Below are 27,733 nucleotides of genomic sequence, written 5' to 3'. Positions count from 1 at the left end.
TTATCAAGCCAGCCGGCCTCGCTAGCCGACTAATATGATGAAAGAAGCCTTGGTAATGTGTGACATTTCGTAGACGTAAACCATGGTTGTGGTTCTAGCACTGAGTAGGCTACCAAGTCTGAGATTGAACGACAACGTATTCATTGTCAGGCCACCTTCGAACACTTCTCAACACATGTATTTTCAAAGCCCTGAGTCACTAGTCTATGCAAAGCCGAATACTGAGCCTCAGGCTTGCTATTGTCGGGGTTTGAGGGTGAGCTGGTGACGTCATTTGCGTAATAACTATGGTTGAACATTTGATCTTGGCTGAGTCGCAGCGGTGACAACAAAGACTCAAGAGTCTGGCAAGGCTTTCTTGACATGTGTAGTCACTAGGTGTAAAAAGGAGCAGCTTGGAACGGCTCTCGTCAAGTAGTGTTGCATGCATGCGGTCGTTGTAGGCCTAGGCGGGAATAGCCGGCGAGTCTTGGCCGCGGACCCTTGCTCTGGTTGGATAACGTGTCCGTGCGCGTGATGCGCGGATTCGCGTGATGCGCGGGGAACACCAAAACACGTCAAACCCCTTCACCTTCAACACACGTTAACTCCACCAATATGGACCCAATTCAAGCTGCGATTGAAGATATTGAAAATCTAGAGCCAGGAGAACAGTTCTCGTATACTAAAATTGCTGCTAAGCATGGTGTTGTGAGATCTACGTTGACCCGAAGGCACCAGGGCCAGACAAGCTCAGAAAGAGACAAGAACTTCAACCAGCAGAAACTCAACCCACAACAAGAGCTAGAGCTTGTGAGATATATCGAAAAGCTCACAAAGCGAGGCATTCCTCCTACACGAGAGATGATCAGGAATTTCTCATCAGAAGTAGCCCATCAGCAGCTCAGCGAGAGCTGGGTTACTCGCTTCATCAACCGACACGAGATCCATCTCATCTCAAAGTGGACCAGCGCCATGGATCGTACGCGCCACCTGGCTGATTCTGAGTCAAAGTATAGACTCTACTTCGAGCTGCTGCATCGAAAGATCACCGAATATCACCTAGAGGCTCGAGATATATACAATATGGATGAGAAGGGCTTCTTAATTGGCTTGATAGGCAGAAGTAAGAGGATATTCAGCAGGCGTCAATGGGAGAAGAAGGAGGTTCGAGCATCTCTCCAGGATGGATCACGCGAGTTTCTGACAGTCCTGGCCTGCTGCTGCGCTGATGGGAGCTCGCTGCCTCCAGCCCTTATCTACGCAGCTAAAAATGGAGCTATACGATCGAGTTGGGTAGAAGATATCAAGGCAGGAGAACATGAGGTCTTTGTCTCATCATCTCCAACAGGCTGGTCAAATGATAACGTAGGCCTAGCTTGGCTGGAGCAGGTGTTTGATCGCTCTACAAAGCAACGATCAGGTAGATGGAGATTGCTCATCCTTGATGGCCATGGATCTCACCTCACGATGGAGTTTATTAAGTACTGCGATCGCCATAGGATCCTCCTCATGATCCTTCCTCCCCATTCGACCCATACGCTCCAGCCGCTAGATGTAGTGCTGTTCAAGCCACTCTCTCAAGCCTACTCTAACGAGCTCACTAACCATCTCCATAAGGCTCAAGGCCTTATTCCAATCAAGAAAGGGGACTTCTTCCCGCTCTTCTGGAGCGCCTGGATATCCTCCTTCACAGAGAGCCTCATATTGAAGGCCTTCGAAGCCACTGGGATCTGGCCGATGGATGCCAACGTTATCCTTCGTAGATTTGCTAGCACGCCAGAAGCTGAGAGAAGCTCATCGTCAGGGCTCTCTGATCATGACTGGAGAAAGCTCGATCGGCTAGTACGAGCTGCTGTTAATGATAGCCATCAGTATGAGGCAAGAAAGCTGCGCTCAAGCGTTCACCATCTCTCTGTGCAGTATGAGCTTTTAAAGCATGAGAACGAGGGCTTAAAGGAGGCTCTTCAACATAAAAAGAAGCACAGGAAGAAGGGCAAAGCTCTTGACCTTCAACAGCGCCAGGAGTATCACGGTGGCTCTGTCTTCTGGTCTCCTCGCAAGCTGCGTGAGGCTCGAGCTAGAGAAGCAGTACGGGAGCGAGATGAGACGGAGGAGAAACTCCAAAAAGCACGGTCCAAGAAGCAGCGCGAGGAGGCTCGACTGCAGCGTCAAGATGAGCTCGAGGAGAGGCGTGTGGAGAGGCAGAGACTCAAGGAGATGAGGGAGCTTGAGCGAGCTGAGAAAGCAGCTGAACGCGCGCGCCAGAAGGAGGAGAGAGACGCTGCTAAAGCTATACAACTACCCCAAAAGGGAAAGAGGAGAGCTTCAGCAGCTACCTCATCGAACAACAAGCGTCAAAAACGCGTTGAGGCTGCTCGCGCTGGTGCTCAAGTTCAAGAAGAGCCTCCAGCTCCTCCATCAAAGCTCACATCACGTGGCCGCAACGTCAACCTCCCATCAAAATATAGATAGTACAAGTTGATCGCAAGCATCTAATTACTCCCCCTCTATAAATTCGTATAATAACAGCTTATATACGTGGCTTAATAGCTTCATTTTTGAAGTAGTGGATATGGTGTTCCCCGCGCATCACGCGAATCCGCGCATCACGCGCACGGACACGTTAATTGTGAAAGTTGACCATGGCATTGCCATCATATCTAGCGCATCGCTTGCATTCTACCCAACGCCTACAATTACCTCTGTAGGCCTCCTCCCTCGCGATATCTGGGAGCGCCTTCGACGTCCGGATGTACGTGATTCGGTCTGCACTGCGAGCGTCCACCAAAAGACCTCCAGCGCGCTTTGTTCGCGGCCGCCGCTACCCATTGACACCACGGTTACGAACACTACATACGACTCGCCCACTTGCTCAAGCCTCCAATCCCCCGCCAGCGCCAAATAGCACGCCAGCCGACCAGGATGGCGTTAACAAGACGGACCGAGAAAAGGCAACAGCCACCGATGAACCTGCAGACGGTACGGTAGCGTTGGATGACCCCGAGGTGCTCGCGCAGAAGCTCCAGCGGTCGCGGGAAACTTCGCGCCGCTATTCGGCTGCTTTGCGACGCCAACAACGAGGGAAGAAGGCCGATGGGCTGCCGCCTGTGCTCTTGCCCAATTGGTTCCTAAAGAGGAGAGTCCTACGCCGCCAAGACTTGCCTGGAGACTCACACGATGCAAAGTCACCCACACTTCTGTCGGTTGCAGTGACTCATACAAAGTCTGGCGAGCAGGCTGCATGTACTATCCCGGCTGGATTCAACCCAGAAACGGCCCAGATTCTCTCACGACTAGTGCGTGGTCTGTGGAGTTGGCGTTTGGACGACCATGAAAAGGCAAAGGTAGAGCAATACCTGGAGGGGAAGTGGGGTCTGCACGACGAGGCCTCGCACAGCTCACCTCCACCAAACAACGAGCCAGTGGCCAACAAGGATAACGGACCCAAGACTGAGCCTCTCGATGAGGCATTGGCAAGATGGAGCAAGTTCCGAGAGGCTTCTACGATAAGGGATGCTGCTAGGATGTTGACAGAGTTGGAGACTGGCATTTCTGGACGAATATCTCCATTGATCGCTGCGGAAATCCGAGCCACTATCGCCGCGTCTCTTGCATCGCTGCAGCCAGCAATAGGCAACTCATTTCCTGCTACCAAAACAAACCTCATCCTTCATTCACCCACGCCTGAGCACGAAGCCTCGATAGATGCATGTGTAAAGTCTTGTGCGTTTGAATTGGGGTCCGATGTCATCGTGTTGGAGGCTCAGGACCTCGCTCGGCTCGCCGGAGACTACTTGGGCGAAGGCGCAGAACCATCTCCTCGCTCCATCCGCTCTTTAGGTTACGAAACGTATCGATTGAATTCAGATCTAAATAATTTTAGGGCGGACAAGGGAGACGCAGAGGATGCATCCGCTGAAGAAGAAACAGATTGGTCTCAACCCTCGTCCATGGACCAGCCTGATCCCAACTCAGCACGCTCTCGTAGTCCGCTTTCCATCTTTGCCCTCACGCCTGTCTTCCGATTCATGTCCCAGGACGCCAAGATCCAGCAAGTCGGTTCTGGAAATCAGTATGGGACATCAGCTGGTGCTACCAACGACGAGTCTGGACGGACACAAAGTCAGAGCGAATTGCAACTCGAGGATATGAAGCTAGCCAATTTCTTAGAGGCTTTAATCGATTCGAATGACATGAAACAAATTCGTGGCATTGTCGGCAACGACATCTCACCCCCACGTAGCCATTCTGATCGTCTGTCAACATCTCCAAAGGGGCCTGCCTTTTTTGACTATTCCTTGGCCGAGGACGGTGCCCATCTTGAATTAAACTCCTCGTTGCCGGTTTCGGCGAGGCCGGAAATTAACTTGCAGGTCAAGGTTGGCTCGTCATCAGCAAATCTCAATGTTCCGACAAAGTCGAAGATTATTTATGTAAAGAATTTCAAGGAACTAAATGCCACGTACCACGGCGGCCGCATCATCCAAAAACTCGAAGAACTCGTTCGCAAGCGGCGTATTGCTGGCGAGAGCATCATGATAGTTGGAAGCACTTGTTCACGCGAGCTCACTCCTGAGCTAACGACCAGGTACAGGATGCCGGAAGGTGGTCGAATGACTGAGCTAACAAATCGCAGTGGAGTCATGGGTCTACAGAGCGAAGGCGAGAGTGGTGTTTTTAGGACCATTGTTGTTACTACAGATTCTGAACGAACCGGCATGGAGGAGAATGCTGCAAGGCTGATGCTTCCTGAGCCATCTTTCGACCATGTACCGCCAGAAATGAACAGATTCCGACGCATCAATCTGATTCACATACAAGACATGCTCCGATCCTTGGACTCGTCTGCCGCCGCCAGTATCTCAGACATGGATGAAATTTCCGTAAAGTTCGGACAATGGGCACGCATCTTTTCGGAATCTGCCTTTAAGCGGGTGCTAACATACGATGAGGTGCACAGAGTAGCGCTCACAGCGCTAGGCCTACTGATCACAAGCCCAACGAGCAAGTCAGCAGCCTCTCGACAGGAACCAGCGCAACTTAGCTGGGCACATGTCGCGCTTGCCATGGGCTTACTGCGAGCCAGTGATGCGACGAAATTTGTGTATTTTGACAAGATAGCAGAGATGCCCAAACAATCAAGAAATTCGTTCCACATACTGCAAGGCAAGACAGAGGCCGACTTGGCCAAAAAGCGTTTGGGAGAAAAGGCTAAGCGACATCAACAAAACATGCAGCGCATTACAGCCGCGGCTACCAAATGGGAAAAGCGACTTATACCAGGCATCGTGGATGCAGATCAAATCAAGACGACTTTCGATCAAGTACACGTACCGGTGGAGACGGTGGATTCGATACGAACCATTACATCATTGTCGTTGCTCCGACCAGAGGCGTTTAGCTACGGTATCCTTGCAACCGAGAAGATCTCGGGTGCGCTGCTATACGGGCCTCCAGGTACCGGCAAAACACTCCTTGCTAAAGCCGTCGCAAAAGAGAGCGGTAGCACGGTGCTTGAAGTTTCCGGCAGCCAAATCATGGACAAATACGTTGGTGAGGGTGAGAAGAATGTCTCAGCTATCTTCTCGCTCGCACGCAAGCTCTCGCCCTGCATTGTCTTTCTCGACGAAGCAGATGCCGTCTTCGCCTCGAGAGATGCAATGCAGGAACGCGTATCCCATCGTAATATCCTCAACCAGTTTCTGAAAGAATGGGATGGCCTGAATGATTTGTCGGTCTTTGTCATGGTAGCTACGAACCGGCCGTTTGATCTCGATGACGCTGTTATTCGCCGGCTACCAAGACGTTTACTCGTTGATCTGCCGACGCAGGCGGACCGCAAGGAGATTCTGAAGATTCATCTCAAGGGCGAGCTGTTGGATGCGTCTGTGGATTTGGACGATATTGCTAAGCGGACACCGTTTTACAGCGGGAGCGACCTGAAGAATATCTCCGTCTCTGCTGCCCTAGCTTGTGTCAAGGAGGAGAATGAACATGCCGCCAAGGCCGCTGCGGATGTTGTTGCAGGAAACGACGATGTGGACGCTCCTGCCGAGTCTTCCACATCACATCCAGATTCAACACCAGCCCAGCCACAGCCCAAAGCAGCACTCCACCTCGTTCCCGGCCAATCCTACAAATTCCCTGATAAACGTGTTCTACACGCCCGCCACTTTGACAAGGCACTCCAAGAAATCAGCGCTAGTATCAGCGAGAATATGTCGAGTCTGAATGCAATCAAGAAGTTTGACGAGCAGTACGGTGATCGACGGGGCAATAAGCGGAGGAAGGACTTTGGGTTTGGTGTCATGGGTGAGCGGAACGATAGTGCTGCTAGGGTGCGGATATAGATGTAGCCTTTTGTATATGTATATGAATAGAACATTATCATTACCAAAAAGCTCATCAATTGCATCTACACAACTCATACCTATCTCATCATCTCCTCAACCGTCTCTTCAATCTGCTTCGGCTTCCTCCCCGCCTCCGCCAAAAGCCCCTCCAACGTCCCATCATCAATCTCACACTCCCCCTCCTCAAGCGCCTCATACGTGCTACTCCACCACTCCACCGCCGCCCTCTCCATTCCCATCTCCTCGACGTAAAAATCCTCATACGCCTTCGTATCCACAATCTTGAGCTTCACCTCCTCTCCCTTGACCCTACTCACAACGCGCGCAATCTCCGCCAACGTAACCCCCCTCTTCTGCGACAAATACACCGTCCTCCCCGCCCACACCTCACTCTCCGCCGCTAGGATTTTGGCGGTCGCGTATCCCAAATCCGAAATACTACTCCAACAAACCCGCCCATCACCCGCTACAACCACTTCCCCCCCTCCTCTCCCCTTTTAGTCCGTAAAAATACCCAAAATACAACGGCCAACTCTCACTATACAAGCCCTCGCGTAGAACCGTCACTTTACACTTCCCTTGGGCTTCCGCCTCGCGTAAATACGCCTCGGTGCGTATATGCGCACGCATCACACCCGCTTTACTCGGATTGCCGAATGCGAGCGATGTGTAGTAAATGTGTCTAACGCCCGCGGCGAGTGCCGCGTCAATGGCGGCGATGTGGTGGGCTTCGCGGCCTTGGCCTGGGACGGCGTTGTTGTAGTCGAGGTGGATGGCGGGCGTGGAGACGAGGAAGAGGGTGCTGCAGGATGTGAAGGCGGGGGTTAGGGTGGATGGGTTGGTGAAGTCGATGGGGCGGTGGGTTAGGGTTGGGTGGAGTTGGAGGAGGTGGGAGAGGTGCGGGTGGGTTGGGGGGGCTGGAGGACTGTGGGTGTGGGTGGTTAGTTGGGTGAGGGTTGGGGAGGTGAGGGGAGGGAGGATTAGGGGGATAGATGGAGGCTAGGGAGGAGGGACGTACGCAGATTACGAGGTCCTTTGGGTCGATGAGGTTGTTTTCTAGGATGGCGGATATTACTGCTGAACCTAGTTTACCCGTTGCGCTGGTGAGAGCGAGCATTTTGTTGGATTTTCTTTCTCTTCCTCTTTTTTATCAAGGACCTTTTTTCCAGAGAAAAGTTCTTTGAGGCTTTCTCCCTATAAGATCTTTTCGTGATGAAGAAGTTCACGAGATTGGTGTGCTGTAATAAGTCTTCAAATACCGTTATGATGCTGTTGGCAAGACGGCGCTTAATCAATTAATCATTTCGTCTCGTGAGAAAAGGTGATGTACATCTACTGTCAGGTTTCTAAGCTTTTTCTCCACTGCGGTTATGGTCATGACTTCATACTTGTCAGGGTCTATGCAGCCTTGCAGCAAGTGGGGCTCTCCTCCCGGCACTTGCAATAACGCCACACCCTTGAACCTCCCGCGATACTATCAAAAAAGCGAGAAGCTGCCTCTTTAGGCTTGGGAATCTTGTTTATAGTGAATGGGCTGCGATGTTAGGAGACAGATATAGATATGTAAGGATAGGGGTCTTGTGCCTGCAGAGTGTGGCTTAGCTTCGGCTGTTGCTGCAACTGCCGAAGCGGAGGAGGGGCGGCTAGATTAATGGCTGCAGGAACGACTTATAGCAGCCGCAAAGATTCGATTTCTTATCATACTAATATAGGTGGAGGCGCTTTTCTTTCGCTGAAGGAGTAGTCCATTATCTCAATATCTGACTTTTTTGCTGAAAAACGCGCATCAGATCATGGCAGACGTTCACAATCCACACCCTATTCCAGGCCAGCGGAACGTCACTCCTCTCTACATACTACCTCAAGCAAATCTCTCCAACACGGTACCCATAAATCCACCCCAATAATCCTCAACCCTCCCATACCTAATTACGTCCCGTAGAAGCCGCAGCATCTGAAACACAGCACTCACACATTGCATCCCACAAGAAGTAAGAGGATCATATATCAGTTATCAGTTATCAGTTCTTCAACACCATCCACGTTTTCCGAACCCATTTACGCCAGCTGCGGACGTACTCTTTGCCCAATCAAAACGAAGCACGGCTCCACTAGATTACTTTTGTCCATTATTCCCGCGCGTCGTGCGATTGCATTTTCTTCCATAGGCTAGGCACGTAGAGAGTCTCAGACTCATAGTTATATCGCATACGATGGTCCGAAACGATGATAATATGGTAGACGAGCATTTGGACAACACCACCAACATTGTAAACTAAGAACTTGTCAGCAAGAAGAGCATATGTATTCGGGACTAACAGCGCTTTGTAGCAAGGTGGGTCCAAAGGTGATGTCAGTGGGGCGGGGGTAGGGATACCTACCTCCTACCATGCTGGCTTGGAATGTAGCCAAGCAAGCCATGAACTAGTTGAACGACTATACTTATCTACGTTGATCTCAAACAAGGCTTCTTTTATCCGCCAGCTTTTACTACCTCTTTCTTTTCCTCTTAATAGGTACAATCTGAACTGGGTTGCCATACCTCTGCACCTACAAACCCGACATCTCGAATTTACCGCATTTTTTACCACCTGCTTCACGCCCGCCTTCTCTCTAGATCCATTCACGGCCCATATGACCCAGAACAAGTGATAACAGAAGCCCGAACTCGCCAACCAACACATCACTGCCAAACATACCACTAAAGCGCGATTCAATCGTGACAGATATATCCAAAGTCTTCCATACCTTCTCTCTTTAGTCTTGACTGCTTTCTGCCGCTATATTGAAGTTCATATTCTGTCAAAGAGACCAAAAATCGAGTTTTATTCAACCCAACTCCGAAGGGGCATGATCAGGACAAGTAAGTGAAGATCAAGTAATCGATGGTTCTTCAGTTTTGATCAGAATAGTCTTGACAAAAATTGCGGGAGTATTTGTTTAAACCAGCCCTCTATCTTGGCAGCTCCATGGTCGCCTTGGACATCCTCTTGGCTGATTTACACCGCCTTCGAGATAGCCCTCCGACTAGCACCTAACTTACAAGTTATGCTAGATTCCTCTTACAGAGTCAACTTTTGAGACATAGAAACCTCCTCCTGGAAAACCGTAAAACCCATACAAGGCTCTCAGTCTACTTACAGGTCATGCTAGGTCTTTTTTCAGATGGTATTTGCCCTTACCAGTCATGTATCCGGCTCAAACCGGAACTTGTACTATTTGTTGTTCTGCTGATCTGCCATATCTCAGAGGCAAGTAAGCCGAATTCAGAGCATGGCCGAGGCTTATTCATGATATGGACCCGATCCAAGGAGGGCAACCCAAGAAGTTAGTCCACTCATTTCAAGATTGGTGCGTAGTATCATCCTCTAATTCACATTCAATCAGAAAACACCAAGTTTTGACGTGCCTCACTTGTCGACTCCAGCAAAGCAAGCACAGTGTCCAACACACGGCAAAAGGCACGGTCCATAGGGAGTAATATTTTAGTACACCGCGCATTGACTTGTTACCTCCCTGGATATCCGACGCCTATTCTCATCTGTCAGCGCTTACTTTTGAGGGGAAAGCGTTCTGTGTTCATCTTACCATTCGCCAATTTAAACAAGTACTTCCTTCCTCTTTTTCTCAACACGGAAATTTCCTCAACCCTCGGTTACACACACACCACCGACAATCCCTTTATCTCTACGTATCGTCACGATGCAATACTACTTTGTCAACATACTTCTTGTCGCATTGCCCTTTGTAGGCTCTGTGTCTGCCCAGGAGGTAGATCCCAACCTCCCTGTTAACCCCCAGGCGATATGCAGAGCTGCTCCAGCAGAGTGGGGTGTACGTAGATCTTCTGACTATTACACCAGACGCTATGCTAACACATATGACCAGCTGGGAGGAAACTGCGGTTTTTCTGCCGCCTACAAATGCTTTTTTGATGAAGATATCGAGAAGACTGTAAGTTCAGCTGAATCACTAAGGCGCCGTTTATTGTAAGAGTGACTGACATTGGAGTAGTGTCCTGGCCATTGTAAACACCACTCGGCATGGCGGAATGGCAATACTTGTGATTGCTGGCGTGAGTGTTAGAACGAGGATTCAAAAGGCGACGGAATACACACAGCATGCCCAACATCCAAGACATGCCAAGAAGCACGGCTTACCAAAGTCATCATATCCTGGTATGCCGCGCCCGTGTTATGTACTTAGACAGGAGAAACATGCGTCTCGTACTCCTAATTCGGTGATTAAGTTGTTCCTTACGGCCCGTTCCATATAGAAAAGGAAAGTCCCTCAACCTACAATTATCTCTCTCGCGTTACCTTTGTACAAGACACTTACGTACTCTCTCTCTCTATCTTGCTCCAAAGCAATTATATCCTTACGATGCAATTCCACCTCCTCAACGTACTCGTTGTCGCATTGCCCTTTGTAGGCTCTGTGTCTGCTTGGACCAGCTCCCAAGCGAAGTGCAGCCCCTCTCCACGTGGAGTAAGTAGATTTGCCGGTTGCTACATCACATGGCTATGCTAACATGGAGGGATAGCCAGGTGGAGACTGTAGTGCTGCCGACGCCTCCGTGTGCACAAACATCCCATCTATCTTCAGAGCAGTATAATATGGCCTATCCGAGTGTTGTAAAGACATACTAACGTCAGAGTAGTGTGGTATAGCTTCTAGATTCCACTCGGCATGGGCAGAGAACAACCGTTGCAATTGCTACTTTATCAGTGGTTAGAAAGCGGTTTCACAGATGAGATGAGGGATTACACCGTAAATGCGATTCACGCATGATTATGGTTGATATCTCAACATGACGCAGCCCTACGTCATCTGCTCTAGTAGCACTGTCTGCTACGCCGACAAAGCTAGCGTCTTTGGAATCATACGATAATCTTCAAGTTTTGCATCAGTGGCGCGAGTAGCGTACACTATCCAAAGGGAAGCAAGCCTCCGTCTATTCAAATATTAAACGACGTGTATCTAGCTCTTATCTCGTTACCCTCTGATACTCGAACGAAATTCACGTCTTCCCTCGTCGACCACAACTCCCCATCTATCTGGCAACATTCTTGACATGAAAGTGTTATATACCGTAACCCCCCTTACCCGCAAACTTGACATCACACCCACCCTGAAGCAACAAACCCCCACAAACACAGAAATCATTACATCTTCGCCTTGGCACCTACTCTCTAGACCCTAATATAGCCTTCTCCAGAACCCTCACCCTAGTCACCATCTTACCTGCAGACGATTAACCCCACTTCCTAGAATCATCCCCTACCACATCCAATACAACCCCCCATCCACCAAACACTTGCTTTTCTTCTCAGATCACGACAGAAATTGCCCTCATACATAACCACCTACTGCCAGACAACCACTTCCATGCCGTCAAAAGAACTACATGATGAGTAAGCTTACTGCTACGCACGTATTATACAGGCGGGTAATATGCTTACCTACGGTCTAACCACGTATGTATAACGCATGTCATAAAACAACCCTCTTACCACATAACACACAACACAAACATTCACAACGAAGACAATATAGCAGAATATAATCTTCATTCCCCTTCTCACGCTAACTCTCTGTCTATAGTCCAATGCCTACCCTACACACACTATACCCCCATCCTATCCCCAACCCATCCCATATCCCAGCGCGATGCAACGAAACCCCACAACAAAAACAAAAGAAAAAACACACGCACGCACGCAACAAAAGAAACCAAGAATGCAGGGCAAACAGCGCACTCCGCAAAGAAAAACCAACCAAATGCCAATAAACGATGCCAAGCTAAAACCGAGAAAGCGAAAAGTGAAAAATGAGATGACATGACAAGGAGATTTTGCCTACAAAAAAAACAACAACCAAAGCCTTTATCGGAGGTAGTAGGTAGGTAGGTATAAAGGGAAAAAAAGAGATTTCAAGACCGTAAAGTTTCATAATTACGCAACGCAACTAAGCGAGAAGATGCAAAAACGCTACAACAACAACAACACCAACAGTCCCAGCCTACGCATACCGCAAACTACTCCTATGTACCGGCGGAGGCAAAGGAACATGCCCATTCGGCGCATGCGGATCAGGCGCCCACTGATGCGGCTGTGGCTGTGGCGTCCACTGCCCAGCAACCGGCCCGCCATCACCCCTCGACGGCAGATTATTATACTGGCCCATTGGCGGGGCACCACCACCGCCTCTGCTGCGGCCACTGCCACCGCCGCTACGATACGGCATTGGGGGCGGGACGGCAGCAGCGTATTTACGCAGTTTAGAGCGGCGGCGGTAGGACCGGAGACAGCCGCAGAAGATACAGAGGAGTAAGGCGCCGCCGACACCGGCGGCGAGGCCGATGACGAGGGGGAGGTGGCTGTCGATCCAGGAGGTGATTTCCTTGCCGACGGAACCGCCTTGACATACGCCCTGCGATTTTGTTTAGTTATTTGTCATTTCAAATGGGAGCCGGGTTTGGACATGAACTTACGTTGACACACTTTCCCCCGCCGGTACAGCTCGTTCCGTCGAGGAAGTTTTGCTGGAGACCGTAACATCTCGCGCCGAACTCTGGGCTTGCGCAGCTGAGCATGCAGTTGCTGTTGTCGCAGGCATATGTATCGTTGCCTTGGGTGTAACTGCCCATGATGGTCTTGCACTGCATGTCTCTGCTCGTGCACTGGCCGCTGGCACATGTGAGTCCGTTGCCGCAGTCGGTGCCGTCTGGCTTGGTCTTGTCTTCGGGGCAGTAGGGTGAGTTGCCCGTGCACATTTCCTGGGGATCGCAATCACCAACCGAGTTGCGGCATACGGTGTTGGCAGAAGCAAACTGGCAGTTGCGGCAGCAGTCTTCGTTGGAGTCATCGCAGACGGCATTGTTGATGAACTTGCACGTCGAGGGGTTGCAGCACCTGTTGCCTTTGCAGCCCGTGGTACCACCGCAGTCGCACTCCTCGTCGCCCTCGACAATACCGTTACCACAGGTTTGGCCAGTGAGAAGGGTGACGTCTCGGTTGTTGGTGAGACACTGAGACTTGACACTGTTCCGTCCGAGTGCCGAGCAGATGTTACCGATGGAGCACGGGGAGAAGCGGGAAATTCCGGGCGATGTTGAGGGGTTCATGATGAAACCACCGTTTGCATCGCAGGTGCCTTGGCTAAAGGGACAGCACTGCTGAGCGCTGACAAGGTCCTTGTTTGCGCACGAATCCGAGGTACAGTCGTGCACGGCGCCGTAGGTGTGGCCTGTTTCGTGAGCAACGACTTGCCACTCAGTAGCAGTTTTGATGACAACGTTGGCGCCAGCAACAGTCTCACCAGAGTTACCATTGTTGGCCTGTGAGCCCGTGGTGCAAGCCTGTCCGAGCCATGCGAGTCCAACGGCCGATCCAGTGTTGCAGGTAGATAGCAGGGTCCAGTGGGAGTAGGTATCCTTTTGCTGACCTCTCCAAGTTGAGAATTGGTTCAAACGATCCTGGATAGTGATGCTGCCACTGCAGTCTTGATTCCAGGGCGTTGCCTGTTGTTGCTGTGTTGGACAGTCCGCCTCAGTAACAAGCAGGTTAGCCAAACCAAGGGAGATGTTAAATGTGCTCTCAAATAGTTGTGAGGCCTGGTTCATGACACTCATGATGTTCGTCTGGGTCTTGTTCTTGTCACCACCGAAAGACTTCACGTAGGTGCAGTCGGCAGCAACTCCAACGAGCGCAACCTTGCGAGTACCAGGGCATCCGGCAGTGCTGCCAATGGTAGAGGATAGTTCAACACCAGCGCCGTTACCTCCGGGCTGGAGGTCGTTCTGTCGCTTGAACATTGCTGAAATAAAAGATGGCGACATGGCCGACGCCTCGTCGCGAGCGCGCATGCTGGCGTAGATTGGGTGATCATCTTGCGTATTGAAAAGTAGTTCATCGGACGGACATCCTACGTCGTCAGCGCGCTTCCTGAGCTCCGAGTGTTCATCGTATATGCCCATATCCGAGTCGCGGAAGACGACCATGTACTCCTTCTCGCGCAGGTCAACATCCGGGTCCTCTGCCTGGCGCGTCGACTTGTAGTCGGATGCTGTCTTGATATGGTGGTGGTTGTGGTTGACAGTATAGGTGCCTTCAAACAGCGGTTCTAGACCGTCCTCGCGAATGCCTATTCGCGCCCAGCCCACATTGTCCCAGCGATTTCCTCTCTTCAGCCATGCTGTGCCTTTGTAGACCTTGTGTTGCAGGCGCTCTATAGGCTCCTGGCGCGCTATGCTGCCGTCTGCATTGAGGTGTGTTATTTGGCCGCCCTCTACAAAGAGGTCGTGGTTGGGTTCGAGGCTGAGGCGCACGCGCTGCCCCGATACGTCGAAGGCGAGATCAAACGACGACACAGCCGTCACGCGGTGTGTTTGTGTGAGGATGTCGGCATTTTTGGCGAGCGCGATACTTCTCAGCGGTGGGCGGGCGTATGATGAAGCGGATGCTATTGTTGCAAGTCCCAGCGTAAAGGCGGTGCCTAGACTGCCAAAGATACGCATTATCGGGTGGCGGTGCTCTCGTTCAGGAGATGCGGGCCCGTTCGCGAAGAAGTTTGTGGTGGACGGCTGAAAACTAACAGATTTCAACGAGAGACATGGGTGGGCAAAGCTTCGTCTATACGGTATTCAGAAACGCTAGCAGAGGCAAAGGGCTATACTAGAAAGCAATGGTTGAATGGCAGAGCAGCCATCGAGGTCGACTCGTAATCGCTCTGCACAGCCCCTGTCAGCCACCTGCTTGGCAACCGGCTCGCGGAAGAAGAGGGACTAGGCGCGACACGAATGAAACTTTGGCCATGCCCTGCACCGAACACGGCCTGTGCTTTGCCTTTCGTATTGTGTATACGGCTGCTGTGGCTGTTGTGCGAGCGGGTCGCCGGCAGTTGGCATAGTGATTGACGTGATTGACGCAACCTGTCAACCAGCAGAACCAAACAAAGAACATCGACCTTCCGATTGGCATTACCAAAACTAAAAAGATACATGTGACGGCCCGCAACATTCGGCATTGTCGTGATTCAGCGCGCATACTGCCTGCGTCTCACGATGTTCTCGGCGTTTGTCACCCAAGTCACCCAAGAAAACTGACAGATCCCTCCCGCCTAGTAAGCTTCATCTGCACTTGTGTGCTATTCTCACCTCGGCCCGCACCCCCACAGAAACACTGGCACGTTGCCCTCTCTCAACCACTTACACTTCTCCCGCCACTATCGCCAAGTCGAGCCATCTATTTTTTCTTCGACTGGTGCACTATGTCGATGATCTTGTCGACTACCGACGGATCCGAAAGCTGTCCGAAAGCGTCAGCAAACTATGCTCCGTCCGGGTACGCGTCATCGGGCTGCACCACCATGAGGACAAGGAGTCAAAGTTACGTACCGTTGTGATGTCGCCCAGTTGGTCCTCCTCTCCAGCTAGAATCTTGCGCATTATACGTCGCATAATCTTGCCGGATCGCGTCTTGGGCAGATCTGGCACTACAAAAATTGCCTTTGGTGCGGCAAACGGACCAATCGACTTGCGCACTTGCATTACCAAGTCCTTCTTCACTTGGTCACTTGACTCTGTGCCGTCCTTGAGCGCCACAAAGGCGTTGACCGCTTGGCCTGTCAGTTCGTCATGGATTCCCACTACTGCCGCCTCAGCCACCTGGTCTGCGCAATCGTTAGTATCGTGCATATCTGCTTATAAAGCATCGACATACGGTGTTCAATAAGTGCCGCCTCAATCTCAGCAGTCGACAGCCTGTGCCCAGAAACGTTGACAACGTCATCGACGCGTCCTCGAATCCAGTAATAGCCCTCGTGGTCACGTGCGGCACCGTCTCCAGTGAACTGCAGAGGTTAGCACATGTAGGGGTACATGGAATTTGCTCACTCACGTAGTACCCCTTGTATACCGTCAGATATGTCTCCATGTATCGCTTGTGTGCTCCCCAGACTGTGCGTGCCATGCTTGGCCAAGGTTGCTTGAACGCCAATACACCCTCAACATCGTTACCGTGAATCTCCTCGCCGGAGACGGGGTCGATAATCGCCGGCTCAATACCGAAAAAGGGAAGAGATGCGGACCCAGGCTTGGTAGGGGTGATACCACCCAGGGGTGTAATCACGTGCGAGCCCGTCTCAGTTTGCCAGTACGTCTACTACGCGTCAGCTATGTTATACGAGCATACGAGGTTATGACCCACATCAACAACATGTGCCTCCTCCTTGCCGACAGTCTCGAAATACCACTTCCACACTTCTGCAGCAATCGGCTCGCCAACGGATCCGAGTATTCTTAGGTTCTTCATCTTGTGTTTGACGTGCTCATTGCCTGCACGCTTGAGTAGCCGCAGTGCAGTGGGCGCTACGTAGAACTGGCTGACATTGTACTTGTCCACGATATCCCAGTAGCGCGAGAAGTTGGGGTAAGCAGGGGTACCTTCAAACACAACGGTAGCAACACCAAGCAGCAAAGGAGCGTATACAACGTATGTGTGTCCTGTGATCCAACCTACATCACCACCGCAGAAAAAGACATCATTGTCGTGGATATCGAAGACGTACTTTCCAGTTGCTGCTGCTCCAAGGAGGTAACCACCTGTTGTGTGCATGACACCCTTGGGCTTACCAGTCGAACCCGATGTGTAGAGCAAGAAAAGAGGGTCTTCTGAGTTCATAGGCTCTGGTGCAATGTAGTTGGGGTACTTCTCGACCTCCTCGTGCCACCACCAGTCACGTCCCTTGGTCCAGGGGACTTCGGCGCCAGTGCGCTTGTAAACCAAGCAGTGGCTGATGCCGGGACATTGTTTCAGAGCATCATCAACAATCTTCTTGGTGCTGATGGTCTTGCCTCCGCGCTTGCCCTCGTCGGTGGTGATGACAACCTTGCACTCGGCGTCGTTGATGCGGTCGCGTAGTGAATCAGACGAAAAGCCGGCGAAGACGACTGAGTGGACAGCACCGATGCGCGTGCATGCCAAAAAGGAGATGACGGCCTCTGGAATCATGGGCAAGTAAAGAGCGACTGTGTCACCCTTTCTTACGCCCATTTCTTTGAGTGTGTAGGCTAGCTTGGAGACCTGGCGGAGTAGCTCTCCGTATGTGATGATGCGGCCATCGCCCTCGTCGTCGGCCTCGTAAATGATGGCCGGCTTGTTAGGGTCCTTGAAGGCATGACGATCAACACAGTTGTAGCTGGCATTCAGTCTGCCTTCCAAGAACCACGCATTATCGCCATGCTCAAAGCTACCCGAGTGTACGGTCTGGAAGTCGCGTTCCCACGTGAGCAGTTCGCGCGCTAATCTGCCCCAGAAAGTCTTTGGATCGGTAATGGACTCTTTGTACAGCTTCTGGTACTCTTCGAGGTTTTCGAGGTGAGGCCTTGAATGCGGGTGCTTCCTACGACATCGTCAGCTGCTATACAAACTCGATGCGGCGGCCTGCAAATCGGCCGTAGCTCGGCACCGCGGGGTCACCCCGCCCACGGGCTCTGAATGACGCCAAAGCTGTCATTGTCTTGGTACATGATGCAAGGACCAAACAAACTACAAAACTCACTCGTAAAACGCCTTGGGAACGTGGAATGTGTCGACTTCGTGCGCTTCGGCCACAACCGGGGGCTTCACGTTTCCTTCAGACATTGTTGAAATTGTGTGCGCTCGTTGTATACCAAGTCTCTCTGGCGGGGCAAGACGAGATGGGCTTCGGCGCGCGCGCGCTCTGGATTTTCTTCGCGACAAGGGGCGCGCAAAGGCTTCAACGGGCGTAGGACAAAAGGCTACAAGCTACGGGGGCAGAATCGGATGGACGTCTAGATTAGATATATGTCTCAAATTCCGGGTAAAGGGATCGGCGGTACGCTTGATTGATTACCGCAAGGACCCAATTGAGCTGCGTGTTTGTGATATGAGACCGGGGGTCAAGGCAAATGGAAAAGACGTGTGTTTGGATTACAGTGCAACATGGGCGAAGGGCAGCATCTTATGAGTACTGCTTCCGAGGCCATGGCCCATACTGCCGTGATGCTACCCCTCGCGTGCCTTTGCTGCTGCGGGGACAAGGAATATGACGAAGGTCCCGTCGTTGGTCTTTGTCTGGGCCCACCGTTGGTGGGATGGCATCGTCCAATGCGGATAGCATCTACCAACGCCTTGTGTTGCCTCCGTTTCTCCGGATTACTAGTCGACCTCACCTGCAGTATCGCCGCCAGCCAGGGCGCCATCTGCTGTGCCGATCTGGCCGCTCATGTGTGTGACTATGCTTGATTAGGCACGTGTTGCTCGTCTGCAGCTGCACAGAACAAGTTGGTGGCCATGGGCGGGCTCTTTTCCTTCTCCCCACCGGAATATACTGGGCAGGGCGTTTGTCAGGTTCGGTATGACGCCGGCCCGCCTTTCAAAAACTGCACTGTAGAGCTGGCAGAACCTTCCTGTACAGGCGCAACGGGCTATTTTTTGATGCTCGTGTGTTTGTGGTTTAGCGTGACGCGATTATCGGGATTAGGGAACTTCTCGGAGATGTCACAACTCGGTAAGTAGAAACGCTGCATCATCACACAATCGCTGAATACGCAATTATCATCAGAGAGACCAACCTGCAGCTGATGAGCTCAGCCCCTGTGCTGCTCTGTCTCAACCCAACATTGGCACACACTTGGCCGATCACGCGATGTCGCAGCTCCTCGCGCCAATCCGGGCGTGGGGAAAGCCATGGCCGAGGCACCGGCAATTTGTTACCGCTGTATTGGTCGCCATACCCGCACTCCAGCTGTTCTTCCACGGCGGAGCCTTGGAGAAGGCTGAACATTGCGGCCGAAGTAGCCTCAGCTAGCAGTGGGCCCTGCAGAATGACCATTGCACTTTTTCCTCCTCATGACTTTGGTAGCGGCATTTATACTGACGCAGGCACATGTTTATTGCCTTCATCTACATTGCGACGACGACACCCTCGACTATCCTTGTCTCATCCACACCTCCAACTGTGTGCGTTCGTCTCACCAGCCCTGGGCTTATTAAAACCCCTCTCCTACCCGTTCCCTCCCACTCGAACTCGTACAGACCCGGCTGTCCTAACAGCCATATACTGATCTCTAGTGCCTCTGTCATGATGCGCCCCAAGTCATCATCTTTGTCCTGATCACAAGATGCAGGATTCGCCCAGGGGAAGAATGTCAAAGAGAAATGCTCAGCTGCCTCGCGTATGTTTGATTGAGTGAGTCTTGTTTCGCGAGAATCCTGTGAGTTAGAGACGGCAGTGTAGAGGTATACAGAGATGCGCCGATGGAGAGAGGCTGCTGCGATAACACTCGGATCTGTATGCAATGTCAGCCGTAGAACCAAGATACGCCGCCAAACGATGGTAGAGCATACTAGAGGCAGTTTCGGTACTATTCTCGATAATGATCCTACTAAGCTCTTCAGGAAAGACAGTTCCTTGTTCACCCTCGTTGGACTTTGGTGCCGTTATACCAAGCACGTACGCCACGAGCGCATGCTTGAGCGCCGTAGTGGGATTTGAGCAATTTTGAAGGAGCTCCGCCATCTCCACATCCTTGCTTCCAAACTTTGCGATTTCATGCTCCATACTTGGTGTAATACTCGCATGCACATCGCGGTAAAAGCGCTCTACATGCTCATGGATTCTGTCGAGGAGCCCGGAAACTCTACCATGCACCTCGTCATCATGCGCAGCAGGCGGTAAGAAGGCAGTCGCATCTTCAGGTGTCGTCTGTTGTACAGGAATCGGAGCTGGGGGCGGAACCACACGAGGTGCGGGAGTCTGCGAGACCTGCACGTAGGGGCTGTTTCTTCCTCCTAAACTACCAACGCTTTTCTGTTGCATCATCACGAGTTCTGGTGCCGATTCCCCGTAGCTTGTGTACCCTGTACCGCCGACATTGGCACGTGCTTGTCGGTTCTGGCGCTTGAAGAGGAAGAAAGCTGCAATGAATGCGAGAAGTGCGCCGATGATTAGAGTTCCGATGCTGATTCCTGCAACTGCTCCTGAACTTAGTCCACTGTTGTTTCTCTTGCCCGAACTTGGTCCGCCTGTTATCAGTGCAGGGTCTGGAATGATTGTGGTGAATGATGGGCTCGCAGTTGAATAATCGCTATGCGACTTTGACGTCGTTGTTGCAGCAGTTGCCATCTTGGCCTTTGATGAAGAAGTAGTAGTGGGTATTAAGAAATTGTTTGAAGCATCGCCCTCTGAAGTTTTAGAAACGTCACCATTTGGAACCTGAACCGCATCCATGAGCATTCTATCTTTCATCTCCAGCAAAAGCGCACTTACAGGAGCCTCGGGATCCGTATCTCCCATCAGATTGTCAATAGCCGACCCCATCTCAGATTCTCAGTATGAACACCAAAGTAAGCCAAACGACAGCAAGACAGAAACAACAGAAGAGCGAAAGAAGAAGAACAGAGAAAAGAAACACAAAGCCATAAGCCCGCATGCCACCTTTCAATACAACGACTCAGCGCCGATAAGGCAGCCCGCTCAGCCGCACCCACACATGCTGCATCCTGATCGCAGCTCCGCCTCAAGCAAGTGAGCAGCGAACATTGACCCCTCGTACTCGCGCGCCGTCTTTGTCCGCTTACCGTCACACGACTCCCATGTTGTAATCTGGTCCAGGATTGCGAATGCTGTGCCGTGGTAGTGTTTATTGGACCCGAGTCGAAATCCGCCAATCCTTCACCAATGTAAGCGCGAGAACACGAACATCGCGTGGCGCTAGAGTGGATTTGGGGGCCACGATGGATTTGCAGGGTGGAGATCGCTGCACCCGCTTTGTTGGCACAGCCCTCTGGAAGGGTTGGTTCGTGCAGGTTGTGGTTATTGTTAGGCTGATTTGCATTCATCGCTGGGGTGTCATAAAATACTTGACGTAGTGTGTGTAAGCGCGTAATAGGCGTGTTTGGCGACTGTAGTGGCCTTTGTGCACTAGTATGTCGAGTATTTTATGACACCCGGGTGACCTTCTGTTAGGTTGTTATTTGTCTTGTATTACATCATGGTTGTGGTTGATGGTGGTGGAAACATTGTGTGAGGGCTTGGGGGGTTGTTTCAAGCTACGCTCAGTTGGGTCTAGTGTCTGGGGCTTTCATTATCATGACATTGATTACTATCCGTGCCTTATCGAAGGACTTTGACAGCCATGTTGTTCATAAAGAGAAGATTATCTTGCTTCTTTGCTGTCGCCAAACATAGAAATTTTGGTATTGAATGATTCATGTGTTCCTTCATCTCCCTCTAACTGAAGCTATAAATAGCATCACATAGAAAACATTCGGAAAGCTAACTTACACTCGTTGCATTTTGTAACTGATGTGTCCTATTATTAAACTGTAGCTTCTGGAGATGCAGATATTATCTCCAAGTTTTCGCACTGATGGGATCTTGGTTCTGAGAGTAATACCACATTTGCAGTACATTATACGCGGAAGCAACTAAAAGAGTGGAGAGAGGAGGGCATGCGATGTCGAATCGAACACAATTGGGGCCAAATATCCCTCAATTCTTGTAGATAACTCTGCATAAATCATCTCGCCTGGTGTTCTGGCAATTACAGCTACAAGAAACATGGCAGCACATCGCTCCCATCTCCCTGATCCCTTGAGACTGGTTTGCGTAGGCGTATTCTCTCTTTACTATATTACCCAAAGGTCCTCGGCTCTCACAGAAACCCCCCGTGGGAAGCTCATTGGGATATCAGAGTGACTAGATGTCTCAGCCCTGTTCCACCAGACTTTCCAACAAGCGAGCCAGATCAAGCGCTTGACTTGACCGGCTTGAAGCTTGATTGTTCCCTCAAGTCAAGCTGCCTCATAGTAATTAACAAGCCAAGTCAAGCTGAGGAGGAAGCCGGCTTGAGTAGCTTGGTCAGCTTGAGCGGGGAAGAGGCAGCAGCTAGCTGCTGGTGAGGCTGCTGGTTTTGCAGTAGGAGCGATCTCATGATAGTTTTTTAGTGTTGTAAACGTAGCTTAGTAAGCGATCTATGTAACCTCACGCCGTGCATAGCATGCTCTATCCTATATTTTCTACTACTATTAGCCTCGTATACTACGCTTTTAGTGTCGCTTTTTTACTTAGACCTTCGTCCTACACTTCTTATTGTTACTATACTCTCGTACTACGAGCAGCGCGTTAAAGCGTACGAGGCGGTAGACTACAACGCGCACAATAAGCAGAGAAGTCAACAAACAAAACAACCAACATTTGAGGCGTAGATGTTGATTGACTGGCTCATTTCTTAGGGCTACAGTTTGTTTGTTTGAGTTGATGAGACTGAAGAGCCAATTTTTGGTTGGTTGATTGATTGAATATTGATAGACTTAAGGTTCTGAAGGGACGTTTCTATGACAATTCTGCAGGCGGCTCTTCCCACGTTCCTATCGCAAACTCTTCCGTGAGCTCCTCATCAGTATGCTTTGCTGCTGTTGTCGTGCTTGGTGTTGTAAAACCTGCACGAGTCCACCGTTGCAAGCACACCAAAGCAGCCAGTAACTGCGCGCCAATTTTCCGCCTTTGTGGCTCAATTATATCGCCAGTTCCCGCAAAAACGCGCTCACAATCAGAGCTGGAGGCGGGTATAGTCAACACGTCGATCGCCAATCGTGAAAGATGTGGATACTTCGGCTTCAACGATAACCAGTACTGTACAGCTGTTGGACCCTCCTTGTGTTGATCAGACGTCCACATAGGCTCTTTTAACCAGCTATCGTACTCATCCTCCACCTCCAATGTATGCTCGCCGTCCTCATCTAGTATAGCGTCGATAGCGTCGTCAAAGCTGCTCATGGTAGGTTTTGGCGCAGGGGTTGGTGTTGTGGCAGCAGCGGCAGGCTTGTAGGCAGCCCAAACCCGCAGAAACTTCGCGTGCGCGGTGCTCAATTGTGTAGGTTTGTCGCGCCAGAAGCGCTTAGAGTATGTTTTATATCGTGGATGTAGTGCCGTAGCTGCGTAGTAAATGGGACTTTGGAGGATCTTAGTAAAGTAATTGCTCGCTTTTCGCCTCGCGGCTCGCAGGTTGATCGGGATGTGATCTTCGGGCGCCTCAGATGGCTCGTGGTTGACCGATTCGTATGGCCGAAGGCGTGCATCCAGCTCAGTTATCACACTCTCAAATACTGGGATGACCTCGTAGAGTGCGCCAAAACGGCCACACTTGCCGCGGCCTTGGAGGCGATCTGTAGCAAACTTGAGCGGCTGCAGTATCGCCATGTACTCAGTAATCACCGCCCAGTCAGCCGCCGTAAGGCCGTCTGACCTCATCCACCGCGGCACATCAGGCAGCTTGTTTCCTCTAATAGCTGCCTGTTCGTCAGCCTGTTCAGTCTCGCGAATGTGGTACGTGGCGTATGCGTTGATAGCTTGTTGGAGCTGAACTCCGCGCTTAAAGCAGTCGTAATAGCTGTTCCAACGTGTAACACACGGCTTAATTGGCTCGCGAGTGCCGCCGCTGGCGCCTGTGGGCATGCTGTTAACTGCCTCGCGTTGGCAATCTTCAAAAATACTCCACTGCTTCGGCGTGTTGATGTAGTTGATAATATCAAGATACACGCCAAGCGGTCCTTCTTTCCGCCACTCCTTCATGTAAAAATCCTCCATCTTTGTGTTCTCCAGGGCGTTGTTATACGCGTCAGCATCCCTCCCGAACATAATCGTTTGGCCAACAAGGTTAAGTATGTGGCAAGCGCAGCGGAGGCGGCGATCGGAGGCAGAAAAGTGGTACATCGCGGCGAGTTTGTTAACAGCGGTGTCGTTATTGTAAGCGTTATCGAGCACAAAGTAGCCGAGTTTGCTGCGATTAATGCTGAAGGATTGCAGGATTTTGGTTACAGCGTCAGCTATCGCCTCACCAGTGTGGGCACCCACCAGCTGCGGCAGCGCGATGGGTAGGTCAACTATCGCGCCCTTACTGTTGGCGTAGTGAGCAACTACAGAAAAGAAGCCACGTTTGCCGCCTTTTGTCGTCCACCCATCGAAGCTTATATGTACCTTGCTCTCGGCTTCAGCCAACGCGCGCACCACCTGAGGCCGTAGCCAACTGTACAACCTCATCACGAACGCTGACACGCTGTTATGAGACCTCCATAACGCCGCCTCTGCCTCAGGATTAGCAAGCCTGATCATCTTGCGAAAAGCCGGCGTCTCAAACTCGCGGAGTGGTCTGTTGTTGTCGACCAGCCAGAGCGCAGCTGCCTGCCGAAATTCTTGTACGTCGAAGTTTCCTATAGTCTTGTACGCCTCTAGACTAAATTTGACACCGCTTAGAGCTGCCTGACGAAGTGATTGTTGTCCATGTTTGCGGAGAGGTTTGCTTAGGATTGGACCATCTTTGCTGAGCCGATGACCAGGTTTATCAAGCTGGAGGTGCCCGTTGGCGGCAGTGGTTGACTTCGTTACTCGGTGTACACCATTAGGTAGCTTATGAATATGACAGTACTTGCACACAAAGTACAACTCATCTGGGTGGTGAGTACCCTCCTTCCAGACACGCCAGCCGTGTTGAAAAATCCAGCTTGCCTTGCCTCGTGGAGTGCTCAGCGGCGCGACAAACCCCTTTAATCGCGACCAATCGACGCCCTCAAAGTCGCGAAAATCGACGCTCACAGCGCTATCCTCCTCCACCGAAGCCTCAGTGGCAGCGCTAGAGAAAGCTAAAGGCTGTACAATAGAGTCCTCTGGCTTATCAAACATTAACTGCGACTCCCAGGCTGGCTCATCAGTGAGCCGAGAGGCTTGTGAGGCAGCCAAAATAGGCAGTGGTGATGCCCGCCGAGGGCGCTCCTCGGGTTGTTGTACAGGCTTACATGGCGGTTCAATAGCCCGTGTGGGCGGCTCGATAACTTGTGTAGGCGGCTCTGTAGGCGGATCCGGCGTACTTTCTGGCAGCTCTATCGGCTGGGTTGGCTGGCTGCCGTCACCCAACAGCGCTTTGAGCGTAGGTTTGCGCGTACGTTGTGCTCGCTTGAAGGGAGTATCAGCTTCTTCGGCAGCCTCGGGCTTGCGTTTTGCTGGTATAGAGGGCATGGATAAGGCTAAAAGTAAGCCGGAGCCGCGAGAAAGTAAGGTGTTGTTAAATGTTATAAGCCTGATGTCAGTAGCACTAGGAATAGAACATGTGTGAATCGTGTTGTGTATTGTGCTACAGGAATTGAGATCTATGTCTCTGCCAGCTAGCGTTGTGGGCGCTAAGCCTCGTACGTACTAGCCTGGAGTGAGTGAGAGATGGGATGGAACCTAGGTCATATAACTTACACGCGAGTAGGCTTAGTAAGCAAGATCCAACACTAAGAATTCGTCGTTGAGCAGCTATCCCAGAGGCCTCACCTAGGTATCCCCCTCCCTCGCTTACTATCAAACAACACCAATCCTATCAACATTTTGTTCTCAAGATTGGTTGATTGATTGACAGAAATACAGTGGCTAACTGTTGGTTAGTTGGTTGGCTCCGAATCAAACAAATCAAACAACAATATTGATGAGATATTGATTACTGACAACCTTGACAATAAGGCGCCTGAGGACCATCTCGCCATTAAATTACGTGCCGCGTGGGCTAAAATTGTAGCGTTGTGAGGAGAGGAGGAGGACTGCGTTGCATTGTGTAGCTATGGAGGGACTGCAGCTATATAGGTGTGTGTGATGAGAAAGTGTGGTAGCGATAGCCGTACCCAACTCTCACCCAAGTCGGTCTTGGCAAGGCCCAAACCGTTACAAAAATCAGCGAGTATTACGACAAGTTAGACGACTCGCCGGCGTACTACGCTGCTATAATACTCCATCCGTACTACAAAACGTACTGTAACACTGTCTAGAGCGATAAACCTAAGTGGCTCATCGCTAATAACTGCAACTTTCGCGCCCTTCGGCAGCTATATAGCGCCTCACCGCGCAAGGTGAGGCGCCCTAAGGTCCTTACGAGCGACATAGACGACGCGATTGACGGCCTTATCAACCCTAGCGCCTCCATCAACAACACTATAGACGACGACGAGTTCGAGCGGTGGAAGCGTAGCGAGCCGCGCGCGGAGAAGGGTAGCAATCACGCAAACAACCCTATTAAATACTAGGTAGAGCTACGCTATCGCTACCCTAACCTTAGCAAGCTCGCGCTCGACGTACTCTCTATCCCAGCCTTAAGCTATGAGTGTGAGCGCCTGTTTAGTGAGCTTGGCGACCTCCTCGAGCCGCGTCGCCGCGCTATAAAACCGCAACTTCTGGCGGCTACACAGTGCGTAAGACGGTGGCAAAGAGCCGGCTTAGGCGACTTCGAGGTCGCGGCTAAGTCGACGACGACAGACGACGAGATAGAGCTTTTGTACGACCTTAGTAGCTGGGGTGGCGACTATCACGAGACTTAACACTAAGAAATTTTATAGTATAGACTATCAAGCTATCAAGTCAAACCTCAAGCAAGCTACCTATCTCAGCTTGATTATGTGATCAAGTCAAGCTGCTCACCATCTCATCAAGCTCCACTCGAGCCAGTCAGCCGGCTTGACTTGACTTGCTTGTTGGAAAGTCTGTGTTCCACAACCTCTGGAACACCTCGTGCAGTCATTCTGATTGCAGATAGTTATATATGAATCATCTTTCATGGGGGAAAGATGATTTATAGGAACAAGGCCATGTCTGATTGTGTCCCTCTCTTGAACCATCAGCCAATGTTCATCGTGTGCAAAAAGAGGCCGCACTGCCTGGCCTTTCCTTAAAGCCAGCTCATTCGTATGCTTTGGTACAAAATCATACTCCGCAATTGCAATATACATCTTCTCAGTCCTCTCCCGAGAATTATCCAGATGAACCACAGTCGCCAATGATCTTGGGTCGTAATTGATTTGCTTCCAAGCACGCCTTTTGGCTTGGCGTTGCTCTGCTATCCCCACATCTTTTGGTCTCGGCCAACATTCCGTACACTTATGTGTGCTGCACTGCTCCTCTGATGTCAACTGGTAACATATTAGGTGCTGCCAGGTATGACATCCCATACACTCCACAGCGGGACCATCATCATTTGTAACCCCGCAGATGCATTTGTATATCGGCTTCGACCCCTGTAGAGCCTGGATATCTCTATCGACAGGTGCACTGCAAGGTTCTGGCAATGGTAAAGTTTTGTCAATTGTGTTATCCTTCTGTGGCGTGTGTGTATCCACCGGAGGCTCGTCCAGAAGATGGGGGCTGGCTTCCTTAACCCTTGGGAGCGGCATGTTTCCTCCCCTATATATAGGTTCACTGTTGAGAACAAATTCCGCGTAGTCGTTTGAACTTGAAGTGTGTTGGAAGTAGACTCCGCAACAATCAATTCAATCCGGTCACTCTCCTAGACCCACTTACCTATCTAGGTAGGGCTTAAACTCCTATAGGTAACTACTAGGCTTAAA

The 27,733-nt window shown here is 51.0% G+C and overlaps 8 protein-coding genes across 8 annotated transcripts; 3 read left to right on the top strand and 5 right to left on the bottom strand.

Annotated features, from left to right (window-relative positions):
• Nucleotides 1–597: 597 nt before the first annotated feature.
• PtrM4_111490 (SpoVK, ATPase AAA+ class) lies at nucleotides 598–6,332 on the top strand (the record flags this gene model as incomplete). Its single annotated transcript, XM_001935629.2, has 3 exons — nucleotides 598–2,427; nucleotides 2,691–4,570; nucleotides 4,619–6,332. 3 exons carry the CDS (start codon nucleotides 598–600, stop codon nucleotides 6,330–6,332), a joined length of 5,424 nt encoding a protein of 1,807 aa, XP_001935664.2.
• Nucleotides 6,333–7,198: 866 nt separating this feature from the next.
• PtrM4_111480 (uncharacterized protein) lies at nucleotides 7,199–7,452 on the bottom strand (the record flags this gene model as incomplete). The annotated part of the gene is made up of 2 exons (XM_066107931.1): nucleotides 7,199–7,252; nucleotides 7,354–7,452. 2 exons carry the CDS (start codon nucleotides 7,450–7,452, stop codon nucleotides 7,199–7,201), a joined length of 153 nt encoding a protein of 50 aa, XP_065962380.1.
• A 2,585-nt stretch (nucleotides 7,453–10,037) lies between these two features.
• On the top strand, nucleotides 10,038–10,349 carry PtrM4_111470 (uncharacterized protein; the record flags this gene model as incomplete). Its single annotated transcript, XM_066107930.1, has 3 exons — nucleotides 10,038–10,169; nucleotides 10,224–10,289; nucleotides 10,347–10,349. 3 exons carry the CDS (start codon nucleotides 10,038–10,040, stop codon nucleotides 10,347–10,349), a joined length of 201 nt encoding a protein of 66 aa, XP_065962379.1.
• A 369-nt stretch (nucleotides 10,350–10,718) lies between these two features.
• Nucleotides 10,719–10,950, top strand: PtrM4_111460 (uncharacterized protein; the record flags this gene model as incomplete). Its single annotated transcript, XM_066107929.1, has 2 exons — nucleotides 10,719–10,823; nucleotides 10,879–10,950. The coding sequence occupies 2 exons, from the start codon at nucleotides 10,719–10,721 to the stop codon at nucleotides 10,948–10,950; spliced, it is 177 nt and encodes a 58-aa protein (XP_065962378.1).
• A 751-nt stretch (nucleotides 10,951–11,701) lies between these two features.
• PtrM4_111450 (ADAM 8 precursor) lies at nucleotides 11,702–14,853 on the bottom strand (the record flags this gene model as incomplete). The annotated part of the gene is made up of 3 exons (XM_001935632.2): nucleotides 11,702–11,738; nucleotides 12,577–12,767; nucleotides 12,829–14,853. The coding sequence occupies 3 exons, from the start codon at nucleotides 14,851–14,853 to the stop codon at nucleotides 11,702–11,704; spliced, it is 2,253 nt and encodes a 750-aa protein (XP_001935667.2).
• A 727-nt stretch (nucleotides 14,854–15,580) lies between these two features.
• PtrM4_111440 (acetate--CoA ligase) lies at nucleotides 15,581–17,980 on the bottom strand (the record flags this gene model as incomplete). The annotated part of the gene is made up of 6 exons (XM_001935633.1): nucleotides 15,581–15,643; nucleotides 15,733–16,007; nucleotides 16,058–16,187; nucleotides 16,235–16,495; nucleotides 16,544–17,738; nucleotides 17,898–17,980. 6 exons carry the CDS (start codon nucleotides 17,978–17,980, stop codon nucleotides 15,581–15,583), a joined length of 2,007 nt encoding a protein of 668 aa, XP_001935668.1.
• A 1,284-nt stretch (nucleotides 17,981–19,264) lies between these two features.
• On the bottom strand, nucleotides 19,265–20,681 carry PtrM4_111430 (uncharacterized protein; the record flags this gene model as incomplete). The annotated part of the gene is made up of 4 exons (XM_001935634.2): nucleotides 19,265–19,317; nucleotides 19,369–19,650; nucleotides 19,709–20,576; nucleotides 20,631–20,681. 4 exons carry the CDS (start codon nucleotides 20,679–20,681, stop codon nucleotides 19,265–19,267), a joined length of 1,254 nt encoding a protein of 417 aa, XP_001935669.2.
• Nucleotides 20,682–22,697: 2,016 nt separating this feature from the next.
• On the bottom strand, nucleotides 22,698–25,376 carry PtrM4_111420 (Dimer-Tnp-hAT multi-domain protein; the record flags this gene model as incomplete). Its single annotated transcript, XM_066107928.1, has 1 exon — nucleotides 22,698–25,376. The coding sequence occupies one exon, from the start codon at nucleotides 25,374–25,376 to the stop codon at nucleotides 22,698–22,700; it is 2,679 nt and encodes an 892-aa protein (XP_065962377.1).
• Between the last annotated feature and the right edge of the window lie 2,357 nt (nucleotides 25,377–27,733).

Source organism: Pyrenophora tritici-repentis, chromosome 5 (genome assembly GCF_003171515.1).
Source record: "Pyrenophora tritici-repentis strain M4 chromosome 5, whole genome shotgun sequence".
In the NCBI taxonomy this organism is placed as follows: Eukaryota; Fungi; Ascomycota; class Dothideomycetes; order Pleosporales; family Pleosporaceae; genus Pyrenophora; species Pyrenophora tritici-repentis.
This window is presented reverse-complemented; position numbering and strand designations above follow the sequence as displayed.